Source organism: Plasmodium gaboni, chromosome 13, assembly GCF_001602025.1.
Source record: "Plasmodium gaboni strain SY75 chromosome 13, whole genome shotgun sequence".
Lineage (NCBI taxonomy): Eukaryota > Apicomplexa > Aconoidasida > Haemosporida > Plasmodiidae > Plasmodium > Plasmodium gaboni.
The window spans coordinates 2,088,475-2,105,073 of record NC_031493.1 but is presented as its reverse complement, the minus strand read 5'-3'; the positions used below and the strand labels follow the sequence as shown (position 1 = coordinate 2,105,073).

The 16,599-nt window shown below is 17.1% G+C and overlaps 2 protein-coding genes across 2 annotated transcripts; both read right to left on the bottom strand.

The window, feature by feature from the left end:
• Positions 1–1,657: 1,657 nt before the first annotated feature.
• PGSY75_1359800 (putative ADP-ribosylation factor) lies at positions 1,658–2,656 on the bottom strand (the record flags this gene model as incomplete). Its single annotated transcript, XM_018787624.1, has 3 exons — positions 1,658–2,011; positions 2,139–2,248; positions 2,506–2,656. 3 exons carry the CDS (start codon positions 2,654–2,656, stop codon positions 1,658–1,660), a joined length of 615 nt encoding a protein of 204 aa, XP_018640366.1.
• Positions 2,657–3,774: 1,118 nt separating this feature from the next.
• On the bottom strand, positions 3,775–14,343 carry PGSY75_1359700 (hypothetical protein; the record flags this gene model as incomplete). The annotated part of the gene is made up of 1 exon (XM_018787623.1): positions 3,775–14,343. The coding sequence occupies one exon, from the start codon at positions 14,341–14,343 to the stop codon at positions 3,775–3,777; it is 10,569 nt and encodes a 3,522-aa protein (XP_018640365.1).
• Between the last annotated feature and the right edge of the window lie 2,256 nt (positions 14,344–16,599).

Here is a 16,599-nt window from a genome sequence, read left to right as displayed (position 1 = left end):
TTGTCTGAACAATCATCTTATGCATATTAACAAAAAAAAAAAAAAAAAAAACTAATAAAAAGGAGTACTTGAATAAAGTTGTCTATTATAAATATATATTATTCATGATATTATAAAATTTTAACATTGAATTAATTGCGGTGAGATAAACAGATTAATACATTCATATGATTATAAAAATTATGACACATATGATGTGGATATGTAGGCATAATATATATAAATACAAATGAATAAATAAATAAATAAATATATATATATATATATATATATATATATATATATATATAATTTTATCAGACGAAAAGCTCATTAAATTTTCACAAAAAATTTTTCATCATTTGTTTATATAATAATAAATAATAAACATTTTTTGTTTAAAATACTTTAAAATATAATATATCACATAAATATATTTATATTTTATATTGGTAAAAATTACAAAACATAAATTGACATATCAAATTAAAAATATCGTATTTTATATTAATTTTATAATACAAATATAAAAAATAATAATGTGTATAATATATATATTATATATATATATATATATATATATATATACATTAATGTTACAATTATAATTTTTTTACATATAAAATATATAATATATATATTATATATATATTAATACATATTAGTTTCCTATTCTTCTTCTTTATATGAAGAAAAAAAAAAAAAAAAGTAATAATAAAATAAAAATTAAAATTATAAAAATAATAAAGTTGTCCCTTAAATTTTGCAAGATTTAAACTTGTTTTTCAAAAAAAAAAAAAAAAAAAATATACAATTTTTATATTTATTACAATATATATATTTTATCGAATATATAAATGATAATATATAATACAATATATTTGTGGTTAAAAACAATAACAAAAAAAAGAAAGAAAGAAAAATTAATAAATAATCAGAACGAAAGAAGAAAAAAAGAATATCAATATAATTTTTTTTTATTTTTAAATATATATTATATTATCTATATTTTTAATATATGAGTTTTGCAACATGATTTTTTTTTTTTAAGGCAAATAAATACTTATTATATGAATATATATATATTATATATAATATATATATAAAATATAGACTAAATTATATTATTTTTTTTGTTCGTGCAACTATAATTATTTTTAATTATACCTAATAAACGAACAAATTAAAAGTACATTATTTTTTTCTTATAATATTACGTATGTAGGTAAGAATAAATTACATACATAAATGAATATATATAATATAAAATATATTTTTATAAACTTAATTATATATTTATATATATATTATAATTTTTTTTTATTTTATAATAAATGGTACATTTATATAAAATATATTATTTTATTATATATTTATTACTTATATATAATGAAATATTATATTTTAAATATAACAAATTATAAATATGCTTATAATATGAAAATATTATTTTTTCGTTAGTATTTAATTTAATTATATTTTTATTTATATTATAAAATGTTTAGTCTTGTTAATTTTTAAAAATATATATATATATATTATATATATTTACTTTTTTATATATTTATTTATATTTATAGAATAAAAATAAAATATATAGATTGAATATAAAAAAACCTTAATTAATATATATTAATAAATATATATGTGTTGTATATGATATATATTATATATTTTTTCAAAAGTAATAAGATATTTGGTGCATTAGTTCTATCCATCCTTTGTCCATTTTACAATTTTTACAATCAACAAAAAGATAATGTATTCGATTACCATAATGATTAATTAAATCTTCGATTTTATATTTCATAAGCATATCATTTTTAACATCTTCTTGTATTTTGTGTACCTCATTAAATGTGTTAAAAACTAAAACAATACATGACATTTGTAAACATTCATCATTTAACAAAAGGCTTATTAATGAGTTATTTTCTGATATACATTCATCTGATATATCCATAATGTTAATAATATATAAAATTGCGTTCACTTTTACATTTCTATATATTAATGGCCAAATATTTCTCATCTAAGAAAATAAAATAATATTGTGCCATATATAAAATGTATAATAATAAAAAAAAAAAAAAAAAAAAAAAGAAAAGAAAAGAATTAAGCATATATAATATTATTATATTATGTATTAAAAAAATAACCAAAGGATTTCCGGATAAATCCCAAAAACCAAGTCTTCCATTTATCCATTTAATTTCCTCATAATGATACGCAATTGTGGGCTCCATATAAGACGTTATATTTGTCCATTCTTTTAATAAAAATATATAAATGTCAATATGAATTATAATGTCAAAATATTATTATATAAAACATTTAATTAAAAACATTCTTTATGAATGAATATTATACATTCTAAATCATTATGCAATTATATACAATTCAACATAAAATAATGTATAAATGATATTTATATAAATTAATATAGCTATAAAAATATATATATATATATATATATATATAATATTCAGTTAGCTATTTTATAATTCATTTATTTTATTTATTAACCTGGAATAAAATTATGATATAATAATGTCGTTTTACCTGACCCATTCAGGCCCAAAATTAAAATATTATACTTTTTTTGCGGTATTACCGTTTTAACCCTTATTACATTATCATTAGTAACAACTGTTTCCTTATTTACAGTATTACCCATATTATGTACAAAAAAAAAAAAAATTTAAATTAAAAAAAAAGGGGATTTGATAAATGTTGATAAAAAATTTTATTTATTTCAAAAAAAAAAAAAAATTGTGTCTGAATTTTTATTCATATTACGATGTTTAATTTTTTTTTTTTTTTCTAATATATTACAAGTTGCTGACACATTTAAAATACAAAAAAAAAAACATATATTATATATATATAAAGAATTAATCAAATTTATATACCTATATATAAATGTGCAACCTGAAAAATTATATTTGAAAAATATTATATAACAAATTAAATTGATTCTTATTAATTAGTAAAAATTGTTTTCGAAAAAAAAAAATAAATAAAAAGTAAAACAAATAAATAAAATATACAAATAAATAGAATATTATGTATTTCAAATAAAGATAAAATATATAATATATAATATAATAAAAAACAATAACAAATTAGACATCAAACAAAAGGAACAAAAAAATAATGCAAATATTTTTACAACAAATAATGTGCACAAATAAATATTTCATTTTTATGGGTGTTCTAAGTATATAACATGAACTTAATAAATATAAGAAGAATATTGTCATGGTTCAAAAAAAATTTATTACCAGAACAAATACATAAATATATAAATATATATATATATATATATATATATATATATATAAACAAATATACAAATTACAAATACAAATCAATATTACATGTACATGTGAATAAAACTATAATTAATTAAACCTTCTGCATAATAAATAAGTTTGAAATTTTTATTTTATTTTATTTTATTTTTTCAATTATAATATTTAAATTGATCTAAAAAATTATATTTTCTACAATAATAACATATTAATATATTATAATCTTTGCCTTATAAACTAAACACTTGATATTTGTTTCTTAATATTATGGTATAATATCATAAAATAATAAATAAATCACTATTTTTAAAAACACACTGAATTGAAATTAAAACATATAAAATGAATATATGAGTTGTAAATTAAAAAAAAAAAACTACCTCTCTCTATATATATATTATTTATTTATTTATTTATCTTTTTAACATTTTTATGTTATTCTTTAAAAATATCATTTATATTTGGTCTCTTTTCATACATATTATTCACTTTTGATATTTATAAAATTCTTGTCACCTTCATTCGTAGTTTCATTTATTTCTTTACTTTTAATTGTGTTATTCATAATATCTGCTATTTCTTTATCCTTTTGTGTATAATACATAAATAAAATATCGTAAGTTTTAATTTTTTCTGCAAACTTTTGATCATGCATTAATAATCCTATAAGAGAATTTACTAAATATGTAAAATTTTCATCCTTTTGTGACAGTAGGTGTTTCAAGTTTTCGTTAATATATTTTAAAAGTACAGATATCTTTTTATTTAAATGTTCTTCCTCATAATTTGTATCATATCTACTAAAATCAAGATTTATGTTGTTGAAAATCATTTCCATAGCTGATTTATCTATTACATTATTACCTTTTTGTTTTAACATATTAATTAAAATTAAGAGGAAATTATTTATTTCCATAATGTTAGGGATGTAATGAAAATTTAGGCTTTCTAAAAATTTCTGTTCATAGGGAAAATTTTGTAACTTTGAAAAATTATATAATTTGTTTATATAAATAAATTCTCTATACACATCATTATTAAGATTGTAAAGTTGAGAACATTTTAAATTAGCTTTAAATTTTAAAGGAATTTCTTTTAATTCAGAAATAATGTTTATTAAAAAATCTCTATAAGATATATCTGAATGAATGGTATTCTTTATATTATTTGTATCATTCATATTATTTAATTGGTTACTACTCGTATTATTTTCAACAAACCTTTTTTTATATACTCGTTCATATTCCTTATATATAAAAAGTAGGATATTCTCAAATAGGTGAACACTGTTACAATTTTTTAAAATATTTAAAAAGAAATACAAAATAATATCATAATCATACCAGTATTTTATATTTATATATTTCCAATAATCCATATTAATATTTGAATGATGGAGAAAGATATATTTAAGGTTCAGTTTATTTTCAACTGTATTTGACGTTATGATATTATATATATTATCATTATTAGAGTTACTATTCATAATATTACTTATTATATTATATGAATTATCTATTAAGGTTGAATTTATTTCTTCATTAGAGTTCAAGATATATGAATTTGTTTTTTCATTTTTTGGAATACTTGATAAGATAATATTATAATTAAAATTATCATCGTTCATATTATTACCTGTTGTATTAATTTCATCTATGTTCTGATTTCCGATAATCATATTATCTAAAACAGTAGGTATCTTATTACTATCTTGTACACTTTTATCAGTTGATGTACTATTATTTATGTAATATTTATTTATATAATTTTCTTTAATACGTTCAGTTATATTATCACCTTGAGATAACATAATATCCTCATTATAGTTGTTTTCCTTCTGAAATATTTCATTTATAATACTCAACAATAGATTTTCATAATTTGTTCCGATAACAATATATTTTTTATTCTTACTAATAATATTTACAAATTGAGAATCAATTAATGAATAAAATATTGGTAAGGGTTTCAAATATGAGATATTATTACTATTAAATTTAATATTAGATAAGAAAGCAGAAAGAAGTGTATGTATTTGAGTATTGTTTAAATCTGACCAATTAATACATGACATATTTCTATATAAGGATAATAATATATCTTCATAATCATTTAATAAATATTGGTTAAAAATACTATCATTTGATAAACTATTATGTATTTTCCTATAGCCTATTGAATATAGCACTTGTTCAACATTTGGATCAATGAAATTTATATTTATGATATCTTTTATATCATTTATATTATGTATATACATATATGTTGTGTTCCTATTGTTATTAAGAGTATCATATGTTATTAATAAACGAAAATCTTTCAAATTTTCTAAAAAATTCATATCACTGTATTCTTTATATATATCATTTACCATATCTAATAAGAGTCTATTATAAATAATAATATTTAGATCATATGGTATTTTCATATAATTATCATATATAGAATATATTTTAAAATATTCTATTCCTTGTTCTATTTTGTTATTGTAATCACATGAATTATTTATATTTAACGTATCCATATGTTTTACCACTACATCCTTTGTTATGTTACTATAATCATAATTATTTAAAAATGTATCATTTGTCCTTTTAATAATATCATTCATTTTATTCATATTTTCCCTATTTTTCATTTTATATGTTGAACAAAAATGAAATATATTTGGGTAAAGATTATATTCTAAAATATCTATTAAATTTTTAAAGGTCAATTTTAATATACATTCTGTTTCTATTAATAAGGAAAGTATACCAGATGAGTATAAATGTGTATTTATAAACATAACTTTATTTAAATCAAACATATAGAAATATTTAGAACAATATATTTTTTGATCTTCATCATACTTAATTAAATGAATATTATCAAAATTTAAAAAATTTTCTGTATCAAAATGATTTAATTTTATTTTAACAAAATCATCACAAAGTAATGATATATCTCTATTATTTTTTGGATCAAAAAAATTATTTAAAGAATTCTTATTATCATCATTATAAGTTTTTATATCATTAGAATGAATGATTATATGAGAATTATATGTTCCTCTAGATATATTTACTTCTCTTTTTACATTTATTAAGTTGTCATTATTATTAATAATATTAATGTTATTAATATTAATGTTATTAATATCAATATTATTATTACTACTATTATTACTATTATTATTATTATTACTACTATTATTATTATTATTACTATTATTATTATTATTATTATTACTATTATTATTATTATTGTTGTTGTTATTAGTATATATAGTATATCCATTATAATAATCCATTTCATCAATTTTTTGATCAGCCGTTTTATTATATTTATTTTTATTACCTTCATATTTCTTCTCATTATCTTCAAACATATTTTCAATATGGTAGTCCTCCTTTATTCTACCCAATTTGTCATACCGAGAAGTTTGTATTTTCCCTTTCAAATATAATATATCACAACTTAGGATAGCAAAAATAGGGATACTTTTTATATATTTTTTTATGGTATCATTTGAATCATTTTTTTTAATATCTGAAAAAAGATAATCAAATAAATACATAACTGAAGAACCTCTCATTTCATTTAAGCATTCTTTCACAAAACATACATATATTGATATATGACTTTTTATTTTGTTTCTTAAATAGGATGGAGTAATATTAGATACATTTCTAATAACATTTTCATTATTAAGCATATGAATAGATGAACAAAAGGGGATACTATTATTATTATTATTATATATATTTTTTGAAAAAGTATATCCATTCTTTGTATCACAATTCATTTCATTTTTAGTATCTTCCAAATTCTTCTTATTTAAATGAATCGTTTCATTTAATGACGACCTAACTAATTTATGAATGTGTATAAGATTATCAATTTCATAATAAGGTAAAAGAACCTTTAGTCCAAGATCTAATAAAAAGAATGTTATATGATTAACATATTTACAAAATGGATATATATTAATACAATCATATATATTATCCCAATATAATGCATATAATGTATCTTTTTTTTGAAGACATGGTAATATTTGAAGTTCATAACAATTTAAAACAACATTTTTAACAACATTATTAAACAAATCATTTTTATCATATTTTTTGGGAGTAAAATTCAGATATTTATTCTTAATAATTTGATAGATTTCATTAAATTCTTTTATATCACATTTATCAACTTTATATATATAATTATTCTTTTGTATATCATTTTCATTATTATTATAAGAACAATTTTTATGTTCTATACATTCACTAATAGTACTCAATTCATTGTTATTATTATTTTTATTTAAATTGATTTTTTTTTTCTTTTTTATCCATTTATCTTTATGTTTATATAATATTTTACTTGTATCATGTTTTAATATCTTTTTTACGGTATTTCGATAGGCTAACTTCAGAAAATGGATATATAAAATGGAAACATTCTTAACTATACATGATACATTTTCATCATCTCTAAATGTTTTTTTCAAATTAGAAAAAGTATTATTTAAAACGTTTATTTTAATATGCATAGGTAAGCTCTCTATATTTGATATAATATTTAAATTATGAAATAAATAATATTTTCTAAATATCTGATAATGTTCAAAACATATAGAAATACAAGTATTTTCTAATAATCCTATAATCCATCTACTTGATTTATTACCATTATATATTTGACATTGTAAAAATATTTCTAATTTTTGTTCTTTACTATTTATAGTATGGTTATTATAATTCTCATTAATATTATTACTACTATTGCTATTTATAATATTATTATTATTAATATTATCATTGTAGATATTTATCTTATCTCCTATGTTATTTAAATTGTTTGGATATAAATTTTTAATTGAATTATAAAATTTTTGTCTTAAATAAAAATGATTTTCAGACATACTTATTCCTAAATTGGTTATTATTTCGGCACGTTCATCCTTTTCAAATATTTTTATAAAATCTATTTTTATAATATTTTTTGAAAAAATTAGAAAGTTCTCATTAAATTTTTTACATTCCAAAAATGCTTTTTCTACGATTTTTAATAAAGGTATTTTGTTTTTATTATACATACGTATGCATATGATTTTTTCATCATTATTTTCTTCTTCTTCTTCTTTTTCTTCATTTATTTTTTTTTTTTCTAAATTGGAAATATCATATATTTCTTCATCATTTGAATTCATATTCTCACTTTCATTCATTTTTTCATTTTCTTTTATATTTGGACTTTGATTCATTTCTATAATATTATCATCCAATATTTTCATTTTTATTACTTCCTTTCTTTTTTCTCTATTTTGATTTCTTTCCTTAACAAGTATATTATTTTTTTTTTTTTTTATATAAGATAAATTAAATGTCGATTTTTTAACCCTACCAATATTATCAAAACGATCATAAAGTAAAATATTTTTCATCAATACTTTATCGTTTTCATTTAAAGATACATTTTTTCTTTTATATATAATATATTTCTCTTCACAATCTTGTTTCTTACTATCCATATTTTGATATGTATTTTTTTTATCTACTTGTTTATATGTTTGATTATCCTCATTTAAAGTATAATGGTTACTATTAATTTGTACCTCCTCTTGATTTATATCGTTTTCCTTTGAAATATATATAGAATTATTTTCCTTTAAATTATCATTTTTATATTCTTCTTTCTTGAGCTTATACCATTCTGATATATTATTTCCATTTAATAGTAATAAATAATCTAAGATATAAGAAAAATGTTTGAATAGATATAAACAAATTAAATCATTACAAGATTTTAATGATTCTGATATACCACTTTCATCACATGTATATGTGTTCATAGTTGAAATGTTATATATATCTATATATTTATTCATTTCATTTTTATTAATTAACAGATTTGTATATATTTCTTTCTTAAATTTTATATATAAATGTAGACATGATCTTTTTAAAAACTTTTTTGGTATATCCTCATACGTATTATTAAAAATTCTCTTATCCAAAATAAATTTTATATCAAAACAACCTATATCATCTAAAAAATAAATTAAATTTTTTATATCCTTAAATAATCTTGTTTCGTTTAATTCGTTTCTTTTTTTTTCGATCTTTTTATCACTACTAATATTCGGATTGGAATATATTATTTTTCTTATCCTTTTTTCAGATATGGAACATGCTTCATTATTTATATTTCCATTACAATGATTAATTCTATTTTTGTTTTTTATAATATCATTTTTACAACTCTGTATAGATGATAAATTTAGTTTGTCATTTTTTTTTATTGGTAGAGGAATTTTCTTTTTTTTAATTTCTGAAGTTTGTTTTTTTTTCTCAATATAACCTATTAAACTAGGATCTGTGTCCTTATTTTTTTTTTTATTGATATTATAAGTCAATGGGTTGACCTTGTTTAATGCATCACTTTTAATCTTCTCTATTGGCGATTTTAAGTTATATGGATTGATTTTTTTAAAAGATAATTCTTGATTCTTTTTAAAAATCTCAATTTTATTCTTAATAATTTTAGCATTTTTTTTATTATTTAAATTATTAATAAATTTTTTATTATTATTATTACTATTATTATTATTATATTTAATATTGTATTTGGTATTTGGTTGATAGTTAATATTTTCTTTACTATCTTTAATATGGTTACTTTCTGTATTTTCCTTATTTTCTTTTTGAGCTTTTGTTATATCTAGTAAATGTATAATACATTCCTTTATATCTTTATGTACAATATTATAATCATTTCTTACATAATTACTATTATTATTATTATTATTATTATATTTAATATTGTATTTGGTATTTGTTTGATAGTTAATATTTTCTTTACTATCTTTAATATGGTTACTTTCTGTATTTTCCTTATTTTCCTTATTTTCTTTTTGAGCTTTTGTTATATCTAACAAATGTATAATACATTCCTTTATATCTTTATGTACAATATTATAATCATTTCTTACATAATTACTATTATTACTATTATTATTATTATTATTGTGAGATATAGCCTTTTTAATATATACACATTCTTGCTTTTTTATTAAAATATATTTATTATTTGGTAAATATATATTATCAAAACATTTACATGTTAATTTTCTTTTTTCTATACTCATATTACCTTTTTTATTTCCACTAGAAATATTATTCTCTTCATTATAATATAATTCGTCTTTGTTCATAGATTTTGTACCATTAATATTATCACATATAGAAATATCAATTAAATTTATTGTATTCATATATGACATTCTTAAAAGCCCAGTTAGCTGTAATAATGCCTCGTCCTTTTTTTCATTTACATATTGATTATGTGTTATAGAATTACGATCACTATTATTCAACTGTTTCTTACATAATTTGTTAGTTTCCTTATTAAACTTATTACATTCAACCATTTTTTTATATTTCATTTCTATTTTATTTTTTATTTTATTCAAAATAGAGATTATTTTCGAATGAAATAATTTAGATTGTATACCACTTAATTTCAACATATTTGGATATTTGATTCTATATAATTTTGGTAAATCACAAAGAAAAATATTAAACGATATATTTTTTAAATGATAATATACATCTTTGGGGTTCCATAGTTTATTTTTAATATATAAATAATTATTATTTTGTAAAAAGTGTATAAGTTTTTCATGCTCCTCTATATGTAATTGTTCTATATAAATTTCATTGGATGAATTAGACATTATGGTATTATGTCCCTCACTATTATTATTATTATAATTATTATTATTATAACTATTAATATTATTCTTTGGGGAGTCTTTTTTATTTTTAAAAATGGTTGAATTATTTCCATTCAATATATTTTCTACAATATAATTTTCAAAATATTCGTATATACAATCATATACCTTAAACATATTTTGCATATAATTATTTTTAAAATTTCTTGTTAATAAATTCATATGAGATAATATATCTTTTATTGATGGTTTTTTATATATATCTAAAAGTTCACACAGTTCTGAAGACATAATTATATTTTCTGTGCTATAACATATTTTTATTAAAAATAATAAGTTATAATATTTCTTATCATACGAATCAGCAATTTTAATAAAATTATTGTAACCATTTTTTTTATTCTTATTATTTAATAAGGAAGACGATTCAATATAATAGTTTCTTATATTATTATTACTATTATTATTTATTATAGATTTATTACTAAATGTTGGTGATATCTGTACAAGATTTTTTATATTATTATTATTATGGGAGTAATTATATTCACTATCTTCATATATATCATTATTACCATTATAATTATTAGTATCATTGTTTAATATATTATTTTTTTTTATATCACCATTTGTTATATTACCATTTGTTATATCATCATTTGTTACATCATCATTTGCTATATCATTATTTTTTATATCATCATTTATTATATGATAACTATCTATTTGTATTATCATTTTATCATCACATAAACTCTGTTCACATCCTATCATATTTGTTACATTATCTTTTATTGTCTTCTTATTTACTTGACTATCTATATTCATTGTTTTATTTCTATACACAGGTAAAAAAAATGTGTCCTTTAATTTTTCTAATATATAGGAATCTTTCAAATAATGTATATTTTTTTCAATTCTTGATATAATTTTATTTAATATTTTCAATTTATTTTCATATATATTTGTACTAAAATATAATTTATTCAAATCATATAATATATCATTTATATTGTCGTTAAATTTATAATCTTCTTCAATAATTTTTAAACCCCAAACTTTTAATTTATTTAATTTTTGTTTTCCTATAAGATTCATAAAATCTAATGATATTAAATTTTCCTTATCAATATAATCAATCATTTGTTTTTTTTCATATTTAAAATTATCATTCATTTTATTTTCTTCAATATTTATAGAGTACTTCTCTTGATTGAATTTATAGTAATAAACTTCATCTATTGGATAAATCAGTTCATCAATTTTTTTTAATTTTTTCATTTCATTTGGAATACAGTAATAATTCCTTAAACAATTATCAATACATTCATCATTTAATTGTAACATATGACATAATATATTTAAACATTTTTCATATTTCATATATTTTAAATTATCTACAATTATATCCAAAAAAAATCTGTTCTCATTTTTAAGAGATCTACCACTTACACAATTATCATTGTTGTCGTTAGTGCTGATGAAAGTATTATAACTACTATTATTAATAATAATATTATTATTATTATTATTATTATTATTATTATTATTACTATTATTATTACTATTATTACTTGTACCTTTCTTAGTAATATTACCTCTTAATTTTTCTTCTTCATTAACATTTTTACATATACTCACCAAATTATCAGGTATGTCATCAATGTATATCAAGCTGTTGCTTACTATTTTTATAATACGCTCATAATTTTTTTTTTCCTTACATAAATCATTCAAGTAATAATATAAGGCATGTTTCAATTTATCATCAAAATAAAGTATATTTTTTACATCTGAATATTTTATAATATCATATAATGTATTGTCATCAATTAAATATTTTAACTCACTTGATAAAAATAGACACTCATTAAAATCTAACCACTGCATATTATACTTATTAAAAAATAATTTTAATCGTTTTTTCTCGTCAAATAATTTTTCATATAATAAATAAGATATTATATCAAATTTGGAAGGTTCTAATATATATAATGGAGGAAAATAAGAAAAATAATCATATGCATTATTAAATTTATTCAACTCACGTAATAACATGAGGAATAGTATATATTCATTACATATTAATTCTGATATATCATTTGAACAAAATAAATTATTTTTTATCTTATCAATTTTATTGCTATCATAACTTTTTATATATATAGGAAGAGTATCCATGCATTTTATAAAAAATATATTATTATTAAAAAGAGAAATAAATTCTATATTTTCTTTTTTCTTATCATAATACTTTTGTATTTCATACATATCTGATGTTGTATAGATAAATATTATTTCATTATTTTTATAAAAATCATTATCACTTTTATTATTGTTATTATTTAAATTTTTATTATATAATATATATTCAGTGCATAACTCTTCATGTGTATATTCAACTGATATATAACTAATATCTTTATACAAATCTATATTCTCTTCCTCTGAATAAAATGATGGTGATATGTTTATAAACTTTTTTGTCTTCTCAAAATTATATATAGATGAATCATTCATTTCAATATCAATATTTTTTATATTATTCATAAATAACATACAATCAATCGTAGCCATTATTATTTTATCACACATATGCATTTTTCCAACATTTATCCTTAGAGGAAATTTCAATAAAGTACCAGAAAAATTATTTATATCATTTATTTGTAGAGACATTAAAATTTTCTTTATTTTTTTATGTTCTGTTTTGTTATTATAAGGATAATATATATTCATATTATTTTGAGCTTTTTTATCATCTATAATATATATATTATTCATAAATTTTTCATCATTTGTAAATTTCTCATTATCTACAGATTTTATATCTTTTAAATTTTTATAATCTTCATGTGATGATAATATTAATATTTCCTTTGAATGCTCCATGATATTCATATTATATGCACATTCGCTTATTTCTAGACCTATACTATTATAAATTATATCGTCATGGAATTTATTATTATAAAAAATAAATATTTCATAATATCTCATCTCATTATTTACTTTATTATAAATCATTTTATTTTCAAAAGATTTTTTATATTCTAAAATTTTATTATTTAACAATTTCTTTTCTTCAGTAGTACTATATATTTCAACCTCCTTATCATTTACACAATTATCATTTGAATTTATTTCTTCTCCTTCATTTTTATTATCATCTTCAATATTATAAAACTCATCAAAAATAAAAATTTTTAAATTCTCTATAAAATCTTTATTTGAATGATCTAAATAATATAGTATATTCAAATATTCTTCGAGTTCTTTATTCTGGACATAAATGTCTGTCAATATTTTACAGCGATACAACTTTAAATTTTTCATGTTCTAAATGCAATTCTATCAATTCTACTTATAGAACAAAAAAAAAAAAAAAAAAAAAATATTCATTTATAAGTATATATATATATATATATATATATATATATATATATATATATATTTATTTATTTGATATATTACACAAAAAAAAACAGAAAATTATAATATTAATAAAAATAATAAATCATATTTTTTATTATTATATAGTACAAACATGGACAACATATAAAAAAGAGAAAAAAATATTCTTTTTAATAAAAAAGTATCAAACAAAATAGACCAATAAATGAAAACTTATTAAGTCTAAAGATCAAAAATAATAAGAAACACAACCAATACAATTTGTAGCTATTTAAAAAATTAATTCATTTACAAATATATATATGTAAATATATTTATAAGGTATTTAATAAATAACCGTATTTTAATATATAAGTGTGTATTATTTAGAAATATATATTATTTACAAATATGTATTATTTACAAGGGTATATTATATATATATATATTTATGTGGATTTATTTAAAAAATATATGCATTTATAAAATGATTGTAACCATTTCTTATCATACGTACTGTGGTTACTTGGTTATATATATATTTTTTTATTTATATATTCATTTAAAATGTGTGCATTCATAATAGCATTAATTATATTTAGAAATATACCAAAAAAAAAAAATAAAATAAATAAATAAAATATGACATACAAAAATATTTTAAAAAATGTTAAACAAAAAAAAAAAAAAAAAAAAAAATATTTTAAAAAATGTTAAACAAAAAAAAAAAAAAAAAAAAAAGAAAGAAAGAAAATTCATTAAACAAGGAATAACATATAAATATTTATAAAAAATTTTTTTTCCTTTAAATTTAATTCTAAGTCATAAAAATAGTATAAAATTTGGTTGTACATTTTTAAAAAAATTAAATAAATTAAGAATTACTCTGATATTAAAAATATATAAATATAAATATATATATATATATATATATATATATATATATATATATATATATATATAGATATCAATTAGTATATGTATTAAAAATTAAAAAAAAAGAAATAAAAAATAAAACTTTCTTAAAAGATCTATAGGAACAATTATTTACAACTACTTCCTGTTACGTATGTGTAATAATTCTATTCATTTCAATTACTTAATCGTTATTTATTTATTTTATTATTTATTTATTTATTTATTTATTTATTTATTTATTTTATTATTTATTTATTTATTTATTTATTTATTTTATTATTATTATTTTTTTTCTCTTTCCCCTTTTAAAATTTTCTCCACAACAATTTTTCTCTTAATCTGTCATATATTAAAAAATGAAAAGAAAACAACAAAATACATATGTTATAAGGAAATTAAATGACAATTATGGAAATCATTATATAATACATATTTAAAATATTATTCTATACATACATAATATATATTAATGAAAACGTTAAAAAGGTTGTATGTACACATGACATTTATTTTTTTATATTATAACATATTTTAATTTGCATTTTTTCAAATATTAGAAAAAATTATTTTCCACTAAACGATTAAATATAATAATAAGAAAAAAAAAAAAAAAAAAAAAAAAAAAAAAAAAAAGGAAAGACCATATGCGTACACATAAAATCTTTTAAAATTGTATAATTTTTTGTTGTCCATAAAATAAAAAAAATGGAACAATGTAGAACAAAATATAGGACAAAAAATGAACATAATGAAACAAAATAACAATATAAAAATTTCATTCTTTTTATTTTCTAATAGTTTATTAATATTACGTTTTTTTTTTTTTTTTAAACATTTTTTAGAATATGACTGGTAGGCGTACATAATAAAATAAAATTTCCATTTTATTAAAAAGTGGATTAACAGATATGAAAATGTAACATATTATGTGATAATTCAATATACCTTTTTATTTTTATGAAATTATAGAGTATTATAAAAAATCCTATTATATGAAAAAAACAAAAATAATACAACACATTAATATATATATATGTGTATATTATTAATAGTTAACATATGAAGTCATTTTCATTTTGAAAATAATAAAAATATTTAAATATTTTCGCCAAAAAAAAAAAAATAAAATAAAATAAAATAAAAAAAAACAAAATGATAATATAAAATAAAAATAAAACAAAAAGTTTTAAAAATAAATAAAATTCAAAATAATGTATAAATCAAAAAAAAATTCAACAATAAAATTATTTATTTAATCTATTTACAAATAAAAATAAATAA